The sequence below is a fragment of the Melanostigma gelatinosum genome (genome assembly GCF_949748355.1).
Source record: "Melanostigma gelatinosum genome assembly, chromosome: 19".
NCBI classification, from domain to species: domain Eukaryota; kingdom Metazoa; phylum Chordata; class Actinopteri; order Perciformes; family Zoarcidae; genus Melanostigma; species Melanostigma gelatinosum.
The window spans coordinates 19,179,504-19,196,897 of record NC_136652.1 but is presented as its reverse complement, the minus strand read 5'-3'; the positions used below and the strand labels follow the sequence as shown (position 1 = coordinate 19,196,897).

The 17,394-nt window shown below is 45.2% G+C and overlaps 1 protein-coding gene across 1 annotated transcript in view; it reads left to right on the top strand.

Moving 5' to 3' along the window:
• Positions 1–17,394, top strand: part of plcb4b (phospholipase C, beta 4b) — a 54,018-nt gene that overhangs the window by 8,703 nt on the left and 27,921 nt on the right. The window contains exons 4-5 of the mRNA XM_079290570.1: positions 4,468–4,534; positions 17,176–17,273. Coding sequence (XP_079146696.1) covers positions 17,190–17,273 — 84 coding nt within the window. The 5' untranslated portion in view covers positions 4,468–4,534; positions 17,176–17,189. The remainder of the gene's footprint in view (positions 1–4,467; positions 4,535–17,175; positions 17,274–17,394) is intronic.

The following is a 17,394-nucleotide window of genomic DNA, read 5'->3' as shown; positions in this document are numbered from 1 at the left end:
AGACTTTTGTTTGTTATTTGCCAACGTACCGCTGCTCCCCAGCTTTGGACCAGGTGCCAAATGTCGTGTGGGAATTCCAGCTCCATCTGTCGTGATCATGTCATGTTTGAGTAAAGTCATAATGGAATATTTATGTAACAACTTGAGACTTAAATTTGAAAGCCACAATGGCTTTAATTAAACCGATAGATTGCACACATAACGTGCCTGAGAAGGGCTCAAGTAACACTGAGTCACACCAGCACACATTATTCTGTGTAATAGCCGTCCGTATTAGCTGAGGTTGAATGGTTTCCAATCATTGGTAGTAAAGAACATGTCTCCCTGACGGCGCTGGACTCCATCACTGCTAAATAATGTAATCCACTAATTAGCCAGAAGGTTGTGTGAGGGGAAGCAGAGCTCTCTCACTGTGAACAGAGACGCCCAAGCCTTATTTTGTCCTCCTTTTTAAGACTGCCTTTCATCCTTCTCCAAGGCAGAAAGAGTGGAAGTCACTCTGTGACTCACTAAGTAGAAAAAAGAATCTCCCTCTCACCTTTCCTCTCTGCCTGGATGTTTTTCTCTCTGGCTGCCTCTCTCCTTGACCCTCGGGGAGTTGGCTCCTGACAGCATCACAGAGGAAAGAAAAGTCAAAGTGTATGTGAAATGTTTTTGTGAGTGTTCATCTCTCTCTCTCTCTTTCTGTCTCTCTCGCTCTGTCTCTGTCTCTCTCTGTCTCTCTCTGTCTCTGTCTCTGTCTCTCTCTCTGTCTCTCACTCTGTCTCTCTCTGTCTCTCTCTCTCTCTCTCTCTCTCTCTCTCTCTCTCTCTGTCTCTCTCTCTCTGTCTCTCGCTCTCTCTGTCTCTCGCTCTGTCTCTCTCTCGCTCTGTCTCTCTCTCGCTCTCTCTGTCTCTCTGTCTCTCGCTCTGTCTCTCTCGCTCTGTCTCTGTCTCTCTCTCGCTCTCTCTCTGTCTCTCGCTCTGTCTCGCTCTCTCTTTATGTCTCTCGCTCTGTCTCTGTCTCGCTCTCTCTCCCTCTCTGTCTCTCTCTCTGTCTCTGTCTCTCGCTCGCTCTCTCTCTCGCTCTCTCTCTCGCTCTCTCTCTCTGTCTCCGTCTCGCTCTCTCTCTCGCTCTGTCTCTCTCTCTCTCTGTCTCTCGCTCTGTCTCGCTCTCTCTCTCTGTCTCTCGCTCTGTCTCTGTCTCGCTCTCTCTCCCTCTCTGTCTCTCGCTCTGTCTCTGTCTCTCTCTCTCTCTCTCTCTCTGTCTCCGTCTCGCTCTCTCTCTCGCTCTGTCTCTTTCTCTCTCTCTGTGTGTGTGTGCGTGTGCGCTGAAGGAGATGGTGTTTCAATCCATTCAAGCCAGTTCTTATACTAACAATTCTTATGGTTGTTAGTTTATTTTTTTGAATGTATCTTTGCATGAAGAATGTAAATCAGAAATGTTATTGTGGAATTAAAGATGGTTTAAAAAGGCTTACCTCTTCCCACAATAGCAATTATACATAAAACACAAGTATCATCATACTGAATATAAAAACAACTACAAAACCTCAAGTGAAACCTCTGCAGTCACAATAGTGTTTTGGTGAATTTTGGCTGAAATTGAAATGCAGAGAAGCTCCACATGTCTGGGTCTATAATTCATTTGACACGTAGCTAAGTGTTGCAAAATGTATATCAGCTGCAGGTAATAGGAGCAGCTGCAGATTATGCAATATTTGTACAAAAGTAGTGGCCTGCAGTTTATTTAACTACTTTACACATGCAATGCCAAGTAAACCAAGCTGATAAGACCAAGTACAGATACAGAATGTCACTGAACTGTGACGGGCAGTACACATTTAGAGAAAGAATAGTTTATTTTGGTAAATCCACTTTTTTGCCAGAGAGGCACGAAGACTGAAAACAGGAGCGCATTAACTTCCTGGAGTCTCAACTGGTTTCCAACAACCTCACAGGGACGACGAGACGATTTGTAACCCGTAAAACCACAACACGCCGCTTTTACACTTTGGTATGTGTACGGATGAAACAAATGAGATGTAATGCGTTAATTAGTGACAAAGCTAAGTTAGGCTCACTGGCTGCTGCTTCGTGTTAGTCTGTCTTCTCATGTTTGCTAAGTTGTTCACTACGTCCTGTTCTACATTTCCCTCTCACAAAGCCATGCTTCGAAATGACGATATAGTGAAAAATACCCTCCCTATTTTTAGGCCACAGAATCATCGCTTTCCAATCTGGTGACCCGACTTCGACCCGCCTCAGAAAGCCCGCCGCCCCGTGGGACACAGCTGCATGGTACACAGGAGGCGGGCTTTCCCCGAGTGCTCGGCGTTGTTTGATGTCCCCATCGCAGCGACTCTCAAAAGAGCAATTTAGAAGAGGCAGACAGCTGACATCTCTACACTGACGGGCGCTGTTCATGGCAGCAAAGCAGCCAACAGCGAGTCCCTCAGAGAGCTGCATGTCGGGCGACGGGCTGGGCCAATATCCTGAAGCGGGGGCTTTTATCTCTTGATCCACCCGCTCATTCTCTTCACCTCTAAGCCAGCTTATGAGAGGCGTTTTTCCATTCATTGTGGATACTCTTGTGTTTATTTTTAGATGGCACATTACAAGTTATGCTCTTGTTTTATAACCATATTTTTCCAGAATGTGTGTCGTTGTTTTCTAGATGAGGCTATTCCAGGTAACATGGATAATGTCACTTCCCCTGCCATATCCCATCTAGTGATACCTGTGTGTGTGTGTGTGTGTTAACAGTGCTGTCCTTTTAATCAGCACCCCTGTGTGTTTTCCCCCGTAGAGCTGTCATTGGTTCAGTGATGACAGTAGAGCCGCCGCTGTTTACACTGTTTAAATCCGGCAGGCGGGGGTGAGATTACCAGCCTCTCACCTGTTGCCCTAATCAAAGGAGTTATGACTGCACCGCTGGATGTTACTCAGAATAGCTCCTTCTAAAAATACACACATACTGTAAAACACACACACACACAACGAAAGGGTAGAGTGAGGGAGCCTGTCGGGTAAGTACGTCCTTTCTTTGTTTGATACCGTCTGTCCATCACTGAACTGTACTGGCAGTGGTGGCTGCTGGGAGTGCATGGCTCCACTTTTGCGTTCTAGTTTGCTAGTAAAGTTGTGTACAGTGGTTAGTACGATATGTGGTTTTTTCGCATACAAGATCAAAGGTAACTGAAGCAGTAAACGTTTATATTATTACATAATTGTGAGTAGAAGCTGGACTTAATCTAAATGTTCATGATGCTATCATGTGTAGTCCGAGAAATCATGAAGAACATCTCGTTTCTATTTTCAGAATTTCCTTCCAGCACTTAGACTCAATGATATATTTATTTAACATCGTTGGTACTACATTGGTCCACATTTTACAAAAAGATCAGCGCCATTATATCCTCCCTATTATGGGTGTACATGTGATTCAGATAGTCATGAAGACGGCTCCTCAGGGAAAGTCATATCCTCCAGGAAACAGCTATACAGGAAGTAATAGGCAGCGAGCTTGTGTAAATGACCAATGAAACAATGGAAATGACCGAGTGTTGAGTGTCTCCAGGATAACATTGTTAACATGCGTTGTTGGATCGCAGTATTTGATGCAAAATGCAGCTTGTTAGGTTTCCAAAATGCCCTTAAAAAGCAACGGAGACCGGACACAAAAGTAAATTATTGTGTGACTTTTTTTTTTTTTCTGGACAACAGCTGTTGAGCAGCAACTTTCTCTCTCTCAGTGGTTGAAATCCCGCCTTGTCTAAGCTCGTCTGCCAACGTTGATCTTGCAAAGTGACTGCAAACCATTACCGCCACAGTTCATGTGCCGCTCTGGTCAAAGCGAGCAGTGATGAGGAGGTGAAGAGGGTCACGCGCACAGTCGCAGTCACTGCTAAGCACAGGAAACGTTCAGGAATCTGTCTTGTCCTCGCTGCGGACATAAGGATATAAAGTGGCTTGCCAAGTGGAGGATTATCCTCCTTTCCATCTCGAGCCGCTTTGTTCCTGTTTGGCTCCTTCTCTCTGTCTGTCCCTTTGACCCAGTCTGTATTTTACATTTACGTTTGGAGCTTTTAGGAGCTGCAGCGATGCAGATGTGTTGCCGTTCGTCTAATTTGCCAGCTCATTTCCACCTCTCTCTCCGACGAAGGCAACCTTTCTTAAGGGAAGCAGCTTCCTATTAAAAGTGTATTAAGCAGACGCCAGAGGAATGATTAAAATTCTCCACAAGCCAAATAGGATGAGAGGTTGGGGGGGGGGGAGTGATTACACCTCGGTGTATGTCGCGCAGAGACGTGTTTGTGTGTCTCCCCTGAAGGCAGAACAAGCACCTGTAATATTACTGTAAGTGTACAAGATGGATAATGAAGTCAGAAGCACAGTGGATGACTGCAAATTACACTTCACTAATTCATTTTTTCCTTCCCTTTTTTGTTCTTCCTCTCTCTCCTCTTCCTTCTGTGTCTCTTTTTAGAGTGGTCCAGTGCTGTCCTCCAGTGTTGCCCCTCCCCTCAATTTTCTGTCCCTCTGTTGGTCACCTGGTAAGTACTCCGATTCACCTCCCACGTATACAGTTTACAGGCTTTCAGTGTTTTTCAATCCTGTACGTAATCACCGGCTCACTGCCCTCCCGGTCTCAAACTCATTTTCACCCGGATTCGGCCCGCGGGCCGGGAGTTTGAGACCCCTGCCGTAAATGGACACGGAGAGGCATTGTGTGAAGTGTTTTCTCTCGCCGGGGCAAAAGAGCCTCTTCCCCAGATACTATTTCATGTCATGAATCTAACGCTGCCTCACGGATCAAATGATGGTACAAACAGCCACTTTCAGATGTTAGATTGGCCAAGGAGACAACGGTTGCTCTCTTATTACAACCACAATTCAGGTCAGTTAAAATGACATCTGTTTTGCTATTTTAGACCAAAGGCAAGCACATCAAATCAAAGGTAATACGAAATGGAGCACACAGCAGCCAAGGACACCTGTTGACAACCGCTTTCAGTTCTGAATGAAAACGTGTGCGGAATTTGAACACATTGGTCAAAGAAAACCGTCTCCTGTATCTTCTCGCAAAATGTAGAGGCGTGTTGTCAATGTTGAAATGAGTGTATGTCTTATTATTATTAATCAGTAAGTGCTTTTTGCACGTCCTCAGGAAAGCAACAACACGAGCCAGCTCTAATGTAACAGTCCCAGCTATCTGTTATCGCCAATTAAAGGGCTTGTTTACTAGAAGCAAGGGTGTGTGTGTGTGTGTGTGTGTGTGTGTGTGTGTGTGTGTGTGTGTGTGTGTGTGTGTGTGTGTGTGTGTGTGTGTGTGTGTGTGTGTGTGTGTGTGTGTGTGTGTGTGTGTGTGTGTGTGTGTGTGTGTGTGTGTGTGTGGGTGGGTGGGTGGGTGGGTGGGTGGGTGGCCAGGGCTTTTAATGATGGGTGTAGATGGCCTCTGTTTAGACATGTGTGTTCTCTGGCCTGATGGGATGGTTGGGCTGGGTGGGATAGTGAGTCCCTCTGTCTCTAAAAATACACACTGGGATCCCATTCAGTGGCTGGTATTTGCCGGTTTGTGTGTGTCTGTGTGTGTGTGTGCGTCTTCGTGATGCTGGAGGCTATTACTGGCCAGCAGGGTTGCTATGGAGACCAGTGGTGTCGGACAGGAGCAACATCTGCGGGGTGTTTTGTCCAGACAGGTTTTCCTCTCCCCGTCTTCTCGCTCTGCTCCTCTGTCGAAGCCTCGCTGACTGAAAAGCTGTAGAGGCTGATGAAAGAATCTCCAGTCTCTCTCATCTCTGGTGGTTTGGCCGTGTCACTCAGCGGGCACTCGGGCACTCTCCGCTGGGCTCGCGCCAGTGGAAAGCACAAATGCAGGGGAAGCATTTAACCCCTGCCCCCGTCCTGCTCCCTCTCCTCACAGCTCCCGTCTCTATATGGACATGTTCTATTTCCACAGCTCCTTTCTCCTGGCTGCCTTATCGGCAGCTCAGCGGGCCACAAGTTCTCTTTTCGTAAGTACTTATTTGGGCAAAGGGAGAAATCCCATATTTTTGAGCAACCCCTACTCCCGTCCACTGTCCTCCACCTGCCCAGTTCCCCTGGTCTCAAACTCTCAACCCTCTTTTTATGTCTTCCTTTGCTGGGTTATCCCTCATTCACCCGTGTCCCCCTCTGACATGGGCACCAGTAAGGCGAATGGGTGGAAGGCTGCATCTAATGGCTGGAATTTCAGATGTGACAAATGTTCCTTCCATAAAGGAGTTTCTTTGAGTCGCCATTCATTCTAAACCCCCTTTAGGTTCTGTATCAGTTACCTAACTTCCATGCCCAAATTCACCGGCTTTTGCAGGTTGCCCTGCACCTACCTCCATCACCTCCAAGTGGAACATCAAGATTGGACTCCGCCTTGAGTTAGATACTCGCTGTGTCCTCTTATGCCTCCAGGAATATTACAACACGGGTTTCAAATAGCCTTCTTCGGTATGAACTGTTTCTGTTATGGGACAACTAAGCAGGGAAATGATGCAGTGTAAATATATTAAGTAGGAGAAAATTAAAATCTCATCCCTGAAAATAGCCCAATGCTTGTGTTACTTCCTGAGCAAGAGCTCTGATGAAAATAGAAGTGAAAGAAAAGGAAGTCCAGTTTCAGAAGCAGTTGAGATTAATTCAGCAGTCATCGGTCAGAACAGTGTTTCCTTTGACACACCGGCTGCTCTCAGGCTCACTCGTATTTGTGCTCACACGGTTCGTCCAAACACTTTTTAAAATCACCTGCCTTGACGTTGAAGTCTTTCTAATACCAGTGTTCCGGTGGGATGTTTCTATTAATAACCAGACACGGATACCATCTCCTCACCATCACCTCCATGAGAAATGTTCTTTTCCATATTCCCTTCGGTGGCTTCGGCTAAAACATATTCATCACTGTGCAAAGACTGAGGATTCCTAGTTCTATTGTAAACTCCTCTTCCCCATACAAAGCCACTGACTACATCACTGGTATGGAGAGCGCCCCAGTGCTGCATTGATACGGTTTGTTCTCGGCCTAAAATGTTCATTTGATTCCGCTCTCCTGTAGTTTGTCTTTCCCACATAACTGGAGTTATTCCTTGGTATTGTTATTCGCTCGTTAAACGGTCAAATAACAGCAGTTGTGATGCAGATACGCTGGCAGGGGGAGGTTTGGACCAGAGAGCCGTGTCCCAGTCTCAGGGTAGGTTAATGCGTCAGCCTGGCCCCTCTCCCTCACTACATTCAGGGAACTCCCTGACTAAGTGCCTTTTTAAACAGACGCACAAACACACACACACTCAAGTGCAGTGCTCTAAATACCTCCGATTAAGATGGCTGATAACCCGGGGACAGCCCTTACCCCTCTCTCCCCTCGTGTTCCCGCTGAGGGGCCTCAGTATTCCCCCAGTGAGGGTCGTCGTTGGCCCTCGGGTCAGCAGCCTCTCTCTGACATGCACTCACGCTCACTAACATCCACCATTTGGCAGAGGCTTCAGGCCATCATTTATTAGGTGAGCGCTCGGTCCATTAGGCCTCGTGTTAAATTCTTTGTGCAACTTGATTTGGCAGAGGATGGATGTGGATGGCTATATATAGGACTCTCTCAGCATGTGGATCTCCCAGTATGGCCGTGTTTTATGTGAACTCATTTACATCTTCAGCTGCTCTTCAGGAGGAATGAACCCTGGAGAGAGTGACCTGAAAAATGTCTTGTGTGTGAAAGTGAGAGAGATCCTGGGAAAGTCTTATTCTTATTGACGCCCATGCACTCGGTATCGGATATTTGTGCGTGTGTGCCTGCATGTTCAGTCGGACAGCTGTAGTCTGTGTGTGTGATGGTTTCCAGTATCCCAGGCTCAAGTTAATTATGTAACCCGGGACCAAGGAGCGTGAGTGAGCAGGGTGATCCTCAACTATAAAAGGCAAAGACGAGGGTGGAAGAGGGTCCTTTGGCTCGGAAAAAGACATTCAACAGCGTACTACTTCCTCATCCGTAGTCCCAGAGAAACAAATGGTGATAACAGATTTTTGTACATACAACACAAAAAAAGCGTACGTCAGCCAACTCGCATTAGAAAGTGTTTTTTTTCTCGTCTCTCCATCAATCCTGCACAGAGGGAGCAATTTTGCCATCAACGTGAGATCAGAAACTTGCTTAATGACCTTAAGAGGGTTTCAAAATAGAACTTTTACACGTATTGGAGAAAAGCCAAACTTTTTAAGCTTTCTTTTCTTGAGAATTCGATTTTACTTGTGTGAAAAGATGACAACTAAACAGGGCCACACTTCAATTTCCGTCTCAATGAGTAGTTATGACTGGTGAAACTACCGTGATTATTATTCAGCATTTGCAATTTAAGAACTGGAACAGAGAGGGTGGTAGCGAGCTGGAATCCATTTAGTTTTAAACACCTCTTACCTTTCAGTTCCTCCGAAGCCTTCCTTTGTGTAAGGTTGTGCACTGTGTGTGATTTACCGCAATGTTCGCTTGTTGTTTTTCTCACGTGTACACCTGGGACCTGCCACACATGCGCTGCCACAATCTACTGTTAGCCAATTACCAGCTTCACTGGAGCAGCTGTATGAGTCAAATTGTGTGCCTTGCACAACGGCATTCCTGTGGTTGTTTTTAGAAGGAAAGATTCTTGTCCTTATGAGTCATTGGTCCAAACAAGCTCTTAATGCAGCAGACCTCCTCATTGTGACGACGTCTCAAAGGTTCGTTCACAATAAACAAAAGAATTGTCATCAGTAATAGATTTTTGAGCGATCCACTTGTTTTTGTTGAAGTCTGTACGGAGCCTGTAGCAAGCTAAAGCAAGGCCACTGGTTCTTATTGCCCCAATACAAATGAGGGGAAAGGGAATTTTGGTGGTGATTAGTAGCGGCTGGTCTCACCATTCAGCTTTTCCACTCGCTCTCTCCTCAGTCCTGCACACTGAAACGGTTCCCTGCATGCCAGGTTTTTGTGTAGTAACACGTAGCCCACAAGTTGGCATGCTGCATTGGGCTTCTGTTGAGGTGTGAAATCAGAGATCGTACACGGGACACACAGGATCTCCATCCTTGTTTGTAAGGACATGTTTACCTGGCGATCATACTGCAATTGAACAAACCTGCCACCACCAGAATGCTGTCATCCAGTCTACCATCTCGAGTCAACGTCTCCTAAGAAGGGCAACCTGTTCGAGTTTGCTTCCCGGATATTGTGCATGTGTGTGTTCTTTTTTTTTTTTTTTTTTTTTTTTTGTTCTGTGCATCCTGGTGTGAGGTTGTCTGCCGGAGATCATGACATTGTTTGACCAAACTAAAAGCCCTGCAGGACGACTGCAGCTTTCATTACATTTCTTATTACATTTGCACATCTGTTATGTGCAGACGGGACCAGGACCACCTTACGATATAATGCAGTTGAATACACGTACATTTAAAAGGGCTAATGGAGAGATGGAGACCGTGACAGTCACGTACTCATCACAGTACAGGACTACATGGCTGAAGTGCCACCATGAACCTGTCAGTGTTGTGTGCCATCTCTGGGAGTTGGCTCCCTGTGGCCTCTGGGGTTCTCCTCCCCTTTGTGCTCATCCAAGCCCTCGATAACCCCACGTACCTTTGTGTCTCTGCACACGGCAGGCTGGTCCGGTATAACTCGTGACATCCACAGACAAACTGGACATTCATTGAATAGGATCTTCGAACAATTAAAGGTTCACTCCCTTCTTAATCTTGTTTTAATGCTTCTCCAAACCTCGCTCTGCCTCACTTTTTCTCTCTTCATCCAAAAACAACCGGCGCAGGGAGCGGCCGTGTGCGTCATAGCTTTCTTTCCAAACGGTCTGCCAAAGTGCCGTTTAATTTAGAATTCTTAAGATGCAAGTTTAATTGCGATATGATGTGATTGCTGCAGCATAATGACTTTGATTGGGTTTTTTTCAATGTGCGAGGGAGGGAGTCATGACACGAAGTGAGCTTTTAGACCTGTCAAGTGCCAGAGGAGCATCGTTAGAAGAGAGGCCCCGGTGGGATTTGACCTGTGACCCTTGCAGTGTTGGCGTTTGGCTCTCGTGCATTGAGATAAACGAGCTGTTTGTGTCGACTGACGAGGCTGGCGGAGAGATGTAATGCGTGGGAAAATGATTGATGTTACCTGTACAGGAGCTGAATGTGATCTCCTGCGGAATACGATGCATTGAGGAACATCTGCCAGAATGCACAACAATACGCTGCATGAGAAGTCATCAGTGTGGCAAACTTCTGTGTCACAGCAGTGGTCTTCTGTATGTAAATAGATAGGGAGAGGTGTGTTTCGTTGCCGCAATGCGACAAACCCTCGACAAACGGGTAAGAGGACATGGTGACACTTTGTCATGTGTACAGTATCGATCAGAGACCCGGATGCACTGAGGAAGTTGTGTGCTTGTATTGTATGTACATGTGCAATAAAACATCAGCCACCATTACGTTACAGCATGTTTGACTCGCACACATGCAGCTTGTTCTTCCTGGTATTTATTTTTCTCAGACTTAGTCAGCAGCTTGTGGAGCAGCGGCCTCGTGTAAGAACATTGAGAGACGTGTGCGGAGTCTGTAAACAGACCTTGGCTGGTGTTTAAACAAACACAATTCTCTTGTACACTCCAAGTTTCTAGAGCCTGGGGCAAGTGAAAATACTATAATCGGGTCGGTATGCACGTATAATTGATTTCCTGCATTGTGTTTCAATGATGAACATCAAAAGGAACGTTAGAAAGTCCTGTTTCACGCATGCAGGCTGCTCATCAGGTTAGGAAGACAAATAACATTGAATCAGAACTACATTCTGGATGGAAAAATGATGATTGTTATTTGTCAGATTTAGTTTTCACTGTATTGTAACGAAAACAAAAAACAAGGCTGCTTGAGCATTACAGATAATCAGAATGCTGTTTTGGATTTAAATCTTTAATCTTACTTCAGAAGAGGCTCCTTCCTTCGGCCCCGTTACCAACATTACACATCGATTGTGTGAAATCATTAAGTTGTGAGGTTCAGTTTGTCTTGTATGATTTAACCCTTGTGTACAGCATCTGCTGAAGTGCAGACAGCTGTGATTATTCGATTATTTAAGCAGCTGAATTATATATAAAATAAGATAAAATATGTTTTTTTGTTGTGTGCTCTGTGGATGTTTTGTATTTATCTATCTCGCCCTGTTCTTACATTTCGGACAGACGGAGATGTTTTTACGCCACGGGGCTGTTTGCTCTGTCATTAGCTGGTTTAAAACCAGTTTAAACCAGTTTCAACCTTTTGCTGTCTGGGTTAATCACACGATCACTTAAAACTCTTTGCTGTATCCTCAGAAGCTGCGGTTTAAACTGCACCTGTGGTTTAGTCTGAAATAAACCTCGACTCCTGTAGTCAGAGACAGTTATCCTACAAACCAACCAGTTATTGATTGATGCATCATACCATGCCCGAAATGTAAAAGTTACAGAAACCAATAATCATGGTTGACTGTAACCATAGTTTGTGTTAGCTAGTACTGTGTATTTGACAGCTGAATGGTTCCTGTCTTCTAATCCACAAATCAATATTAAAATAGATGAACAATCTGATAGCAGCTAGAGATGGAACCTTTCACCCGACTTCACCTGCTCATTATTGCTGCGACAGCGGCAGGTGGGCCCAGCATTTGGTAAACCATGAAACGGTTGTGTCTAAGAGAGGACAAAAACATAACAAACACTGAGTCCCAGGTGGAAATAGAAATGCAGATGTCTGGAACCAGACGTGAAAACAAACTACATCTGTTCTGAAAATGGTCCCACGAATCAGGACAGTTAAAGATCACGACATGATGATATTTATTCTCCTACGATGCTAGACAGCCACGTACACAAAAGGAAGGCTACGCTCGAAAAACATCTACAAATAATAGATATGAGTGAGTCAAAGCAGCACTACTCCTGGGCGCAGTATTGCGTAATGAAATGGAGCATGTGAGTTCATGTTTTGATTTGAGACGCTGGCCTGTGATTGAGAATCGTGGGTGGCAAAACAGAATGATGCGTGTTTGTTTATCTCAAGATGCCCCTGAGCAAAGCACTTACAAGTTAAGTTTGACATTATGGGGAAAAGTACTTTTTTCATATGCACAGTCAGAGGAGACGATGTGTTGTTGGTGTAGTCTCTCTGCTCACTACAGAGATCCAGGAGATACCGCGGAGCAAAACACAAGACGAGGAGGAAGTGGTTGCAAACTGCCTGGAGCAAAATCACCGAACGAATCCAAAGCTGTGTCCCGTGCTGCGCTGCCAACATAGTTTGCGTTGCCTTTGGTTTTCTCCTGTTGTACTATATATGTATCTGTCTGTTGTTTTGGTCCTGACAGATGAAAAAAAACACAATATGCAACACGTACTAAAGTAAAACCAATAATTCTTGGTCCAGCATTACATTTGACTGTAACTTTAGGATTTTTTTTCCAGTCAGGCCATACATGGTCAAACAACGAGCACCTGGGCAAAAAATGCCAAGTTGCATGATGAAAACCATCACATACGGAACATTTATCTTGTGCTCTAACGCCGACCAGCTGTTCAAGATAAGCACTGAGCAAAGGAACAATGTGTTTCCTGCTTCTGAGCCTACAAAAGGAGAAGACTGCAGAAAAATGACGTTACCTGGAATTTGACCAGTTTAAATACTTTTAAGGAAGCCATTGATGCAGTATGTACCGATCACTCGTAACAGAGCTGTCATGAATCAGGGTTCAGTGGAGCCCATTGGCTAATAGACTAGTGACCACTTCACCTACAGTGTTGCACTGCATAGTCTAGTCTTCTGGCTGCCATCCTAGTCAAGGCAACGTTCAAGGTCTTACAAAAATCAGTTATGAACAGAAATGGTCTTGATTTATTGTTGTTCTGTATTATCTGAAGTTGTGTTGTCATGGTAATGTCAGTACTGTGTCCAGTAGCCCATAAATCGTCATCGCTGTGAATCTAGATCATTTTGAGTGATTGCAGAGATGTAGTACTTTTACAAGCTTCTCCACAACTGAATATCAAAAAAATTAAATGTGAACTCAAATGGGTTTGAACGAGGTCAGATTTTAAATTTGAGCATGAAAGCCGTGTCACCATAAACACCAGGAGATAGTTTTAGCTGTAAGATCATGTGAGGCATGAGACCAGGACTAAAAGGCCGGTTTTCTACCTCGGTTTCATTTGGCTTCTCTTGGTCAGACAGAGCTGCAAAATGTGCTATTTTCAGCGTTGGAGCCCTTTACTTAATACCTGTTGTGGATTATGCGTTAAAGCAGAGCTTTGGTTGTTGTGCCAGCCACGTCAGATGTGCCTCTCTGTGTGTTGTCCACTTGAGTGTGGAAGTCAACCTTCCACCGCTGGCTGACTGATGTAGCCTGAATTTAGTTTATGAGGTGTGGGACCGCTGGGTGTTACCCTAGCTGCCATTCTAGATGAGCAGGCTGGAAACGGTGTGCCTCCCGGGGCTCCTATCTGTCGTAATTATCTCACTGTCGGGGGTTGGACAGGGGGGCTCGGACCTCACTCGCTTCCTCCAGCTTCCCTCTGCTCCTCACGTGCACGCTCACACGTCCGGGAGCTCAGAGGCCCCGATGTGGGCGCTGGCACGACCTGACAGAACCTCGGCGCGCCGCGCTGCAATTGGACGGATTTTATCCCGCTGAGGAAAATGTTATCTAATGCAAACTGTTGAGAGTGGCAGGATCTAGGCTAACATCAGACAGGACAGCACAACCCAATTAGTCCAAATTAGATATAGGATTTGTCGTATCATTTTGAACCCGGTTTAGGAATTTAAACCATTTCTCTCAGATTTAGTTTAGTATTATTGTATAATCGAGACAGGGCGCAGCCTATTTACACTTGCCTTCTCTCTGTGGGTTGTGTTATTGGCATCATGCCTGGCCTCAGTTCTTAATCTCCACAGGAAGTTTGCATCTGTGTTTTCATTCCCCCGACAGGGTGTGTGTGTGTGTGTTTGTGTGTGTGTGTGTGTGTGTGTTATGGTCCCCTGGAAGGACACCACAGATGGTGGAGGGCTGGGTTTGATAAAGTTGGCGCCTCTTTAGTACAGCACTGGGTGTATTGACGCGGTCCTGGACGTACTGGGACTGAAAACCATCCTTTGAGAGGGAGAGGCCTTTTATGTGAGCGCCCAGAGGGCACGGACTGAAACAGTGTTGGCGTTCATTTGAACAGTAATAGATTTGTTTTGTGGTATAAAGACAATATGGTGACGATACGTGTTGGAAGCATTAGAATGGCCCGTCTGTAGCTGCGAGGTCCAGTCTGCCCCTCGGCCTCCTGTGACGCATAGCAGACAGACCAGCATGAGCTCAGCAAATAACAGGAGTAATAGAATGTTTTTCTCATTTTCTGGTTGGTCCATCCTCTGTTTGTCGAAGTAATTATCTTATTTAATGAACCTGCGCATGGGGGTGAGATTAGCTCTTATTAGCGGCTGTATAATTGTGAAGCCCTTCTGAATCATACTGACATCTCAATACCCCGTCTGCGTTTGTCATGCCGGGGGTGGACTATAGCCCACTCAGCCAGTAGTTCTAGCCTCTGTTGATGTTGTTGTTGATCTGTGTCCCCCCCCGCTGCACTCACCCTGCTGGCCCCCAGCCTCTCTGTCACACACAGCTGTTTCACTCGTCCATCTCTCCCGACCCACCGCTGTTCTCTACGCCTCTCATGTCACTCTCTCCTCGCCTCTCTATTCCATCCTTCTGTCCCTCACCCCTTCCTGCCTCCCGTTGACTTTGCCTTTAGTTCACTGCTTTTATTTTCTCTCGTCGGTCTCTTTCTCTCCTCCCATCTCTACAGCACGTACTCTTTGTTTGTCCTCATTTCTTTCCGTTTCGCGCCTCCTTTGTCTCCCTCTTTGTCATCTCACCCATCAACATCCAGTTGGGTTTATCCCTGGGAGGAGAATAGGTGGTTTGTGATTTGAAATGTGGGACTTTAATCGCGGCGCTAACAGCAGGACGCTTGCGCACACACACACACACACACACACACACACACACACGTACACAAACATACACACGTTCATACAGGTGGATATTTTCTGTAATATAAATTAGACCTTCAGTACACCTTTTGGAGTATTTTTAGAGACTAAATTACAGCCACGCTAATTGAAAAGTACGTGATTGTTTTGATTATATGTTAAATGTGATTTTCTGTATATTAGACAACGCATACAGCGTCTGTATTAACTATCGTCATGAAGGAATCTCAGCCCTGAAACATGTCCTAATCAAATCACTGACACCTCAGAGTATTCCCATAATGACTTATTACCAGCTGAGCTCTTAGACTATACATAGTATGTCACGTTCACCCTCTCGCTTTGCCTGACACATTTGAGGCTGACGTAAGGAGAGCCTATATTTGGGTGGTGTCATCAACAATATGACAGTTTCCTGTCCGGACCCCCTCCCTCCCCTCCATGATGCTTCACGTTCAGATGTGTTGCATGAATCATGTCCGACTTGTTTTTAGTGTTGGGAGAGGAGTGCACTGCACCTCTAGACTGTTTCAGACTAAGTGCAAGATGAAAGTAGACTTAATGGAAAATTCCACCCTCAGCTACTCTGTAACTGTCAGCTATGCTGAACCTGTGTCACCCCGGGGTCATCCAGTGATGATGTGGGGCGCCCACGTTCTCTCTACCTTGCTTTCTTATTCCTCACTATACTGTACATGTTCCAGCTCCATTTTATTCAGGCGTACTGAGCTACTGGTAGAGATTCTGATCTTTTACAGCACATTCCTCCTTCCGTAGATATCTAGAAGATGTCTTACTGCACACGTCACAATCACGAAATGGTGATGGCAATCGGAGCAATGCCCAAAACATTTTTTTGAAACAGTCGTAGAAAGAATCTGCCGTATTCTAGGGATCGTGTTCCTTCAAACTATTCGAAATATTTCTAACCACTGGATTGCAACTCAACGACGCAGCAATGTCCTCTTTGTTGGTCTGAAACGCTGCGAGGCTGAATAAGACATGTGCTCGGAGAGGTTGTGGAGGAGGGCTGTGTTGTTGAAGCGTCTGCTGCTGGGCTGCCAGTTGCTGCGTAATCAAGTGTTTGTGACTCTGAGCCAAGAAACATCAGATGTGTGACCGCATTGACGGATTTGTTTCTACTTTTGGACATGTCCATTAATGTCTCTGTGCACTTGTCCCAGGCTAGACTACTTAATGAATTAATTAATAAAAACTTAACATTAAAACTATTCCGTACTACTGCAGCCCGCTGCTCTGCTCATTTTCTGTGATCAGAGCAACGTTAGCAAGGTGACGTTAGCTGGAAAGCTAACTGAATGAGTTAAATGAGAAAAATGAAGCCACTTAACATATTAATAAATATATTATTTACACACTCTTGGCACAGTGAAAGGTGGGTCTGACCAGAGGACGTTAACATTCTTTCATTTCATGACGGATTCATCCTAAATGATCGATCGAGGATTGTCCTTGCAAGGTTAGGGTTGATAAAAGTTGATGACATTTTGGGCAATTTTCAACCCCCAAATCTTTGGTAAAAAAATGTCAATATTCACACGAGCATTGATGTGTTACATCACAGTACATGCACATTGTTTAGTACATAAAAACACGCTAAAGTGTGCAGTTCCTCTTACAGTTCTGGGGGTTTAGGTTGTTGAGTTTACTGCCTTTCCCTGCTCTGGTTTTGTCACTCGAACATTAACACAGTGGATCTCGTTGGAAGCCCACAAACAACTTTTGTAATGCTGTGACATGTTTATCAGAATTAGTTTTATTATTTGTGATTCAGTATTTGTCATGAAACTTTTAAAGAGATTCTTATGCTGGAGTTCATGAACATCTAAGTTTAACATGTGTTTTACCCAAAATAATTCCCAAATCTTGCATGTCGGATTATTGGTAAATGGTTACACGTAGTAATTGTGCTTCTCAGTGGAGGGCCAGACACGGCGTCTATAATCAGTGAGTCAGCATCTCTTTGTGACTAGAGGAAAGAAGACATATCGTATGTGTTGACGTAGGATGCGTTCTGTCCTTGAAAACTCAATGTTCTCTCTGCCTCCTGCAGAGCTTTCACTAATTCTTTCTCTCTGTGTGCGTCTGTCTCTCCTCTGTCTCTCAGGTTTGTGAGCAGCCATGACAAAATCCTACGAGTTCAACTGGCAGAAGCACTTGCCCGAGTTCATGCAGGATGGCGCCTCCTTCGACAGGTTTGATGAGGTAAAAATGATGCGTGTCTTTGGCTGCTTATTAGGTTTCTACGTTGCGTAACAAACAAATGAATAGAATGTCAAAATAAACAGCCTGCGAACCTGCTTATATATCGTGACACATTTATGTT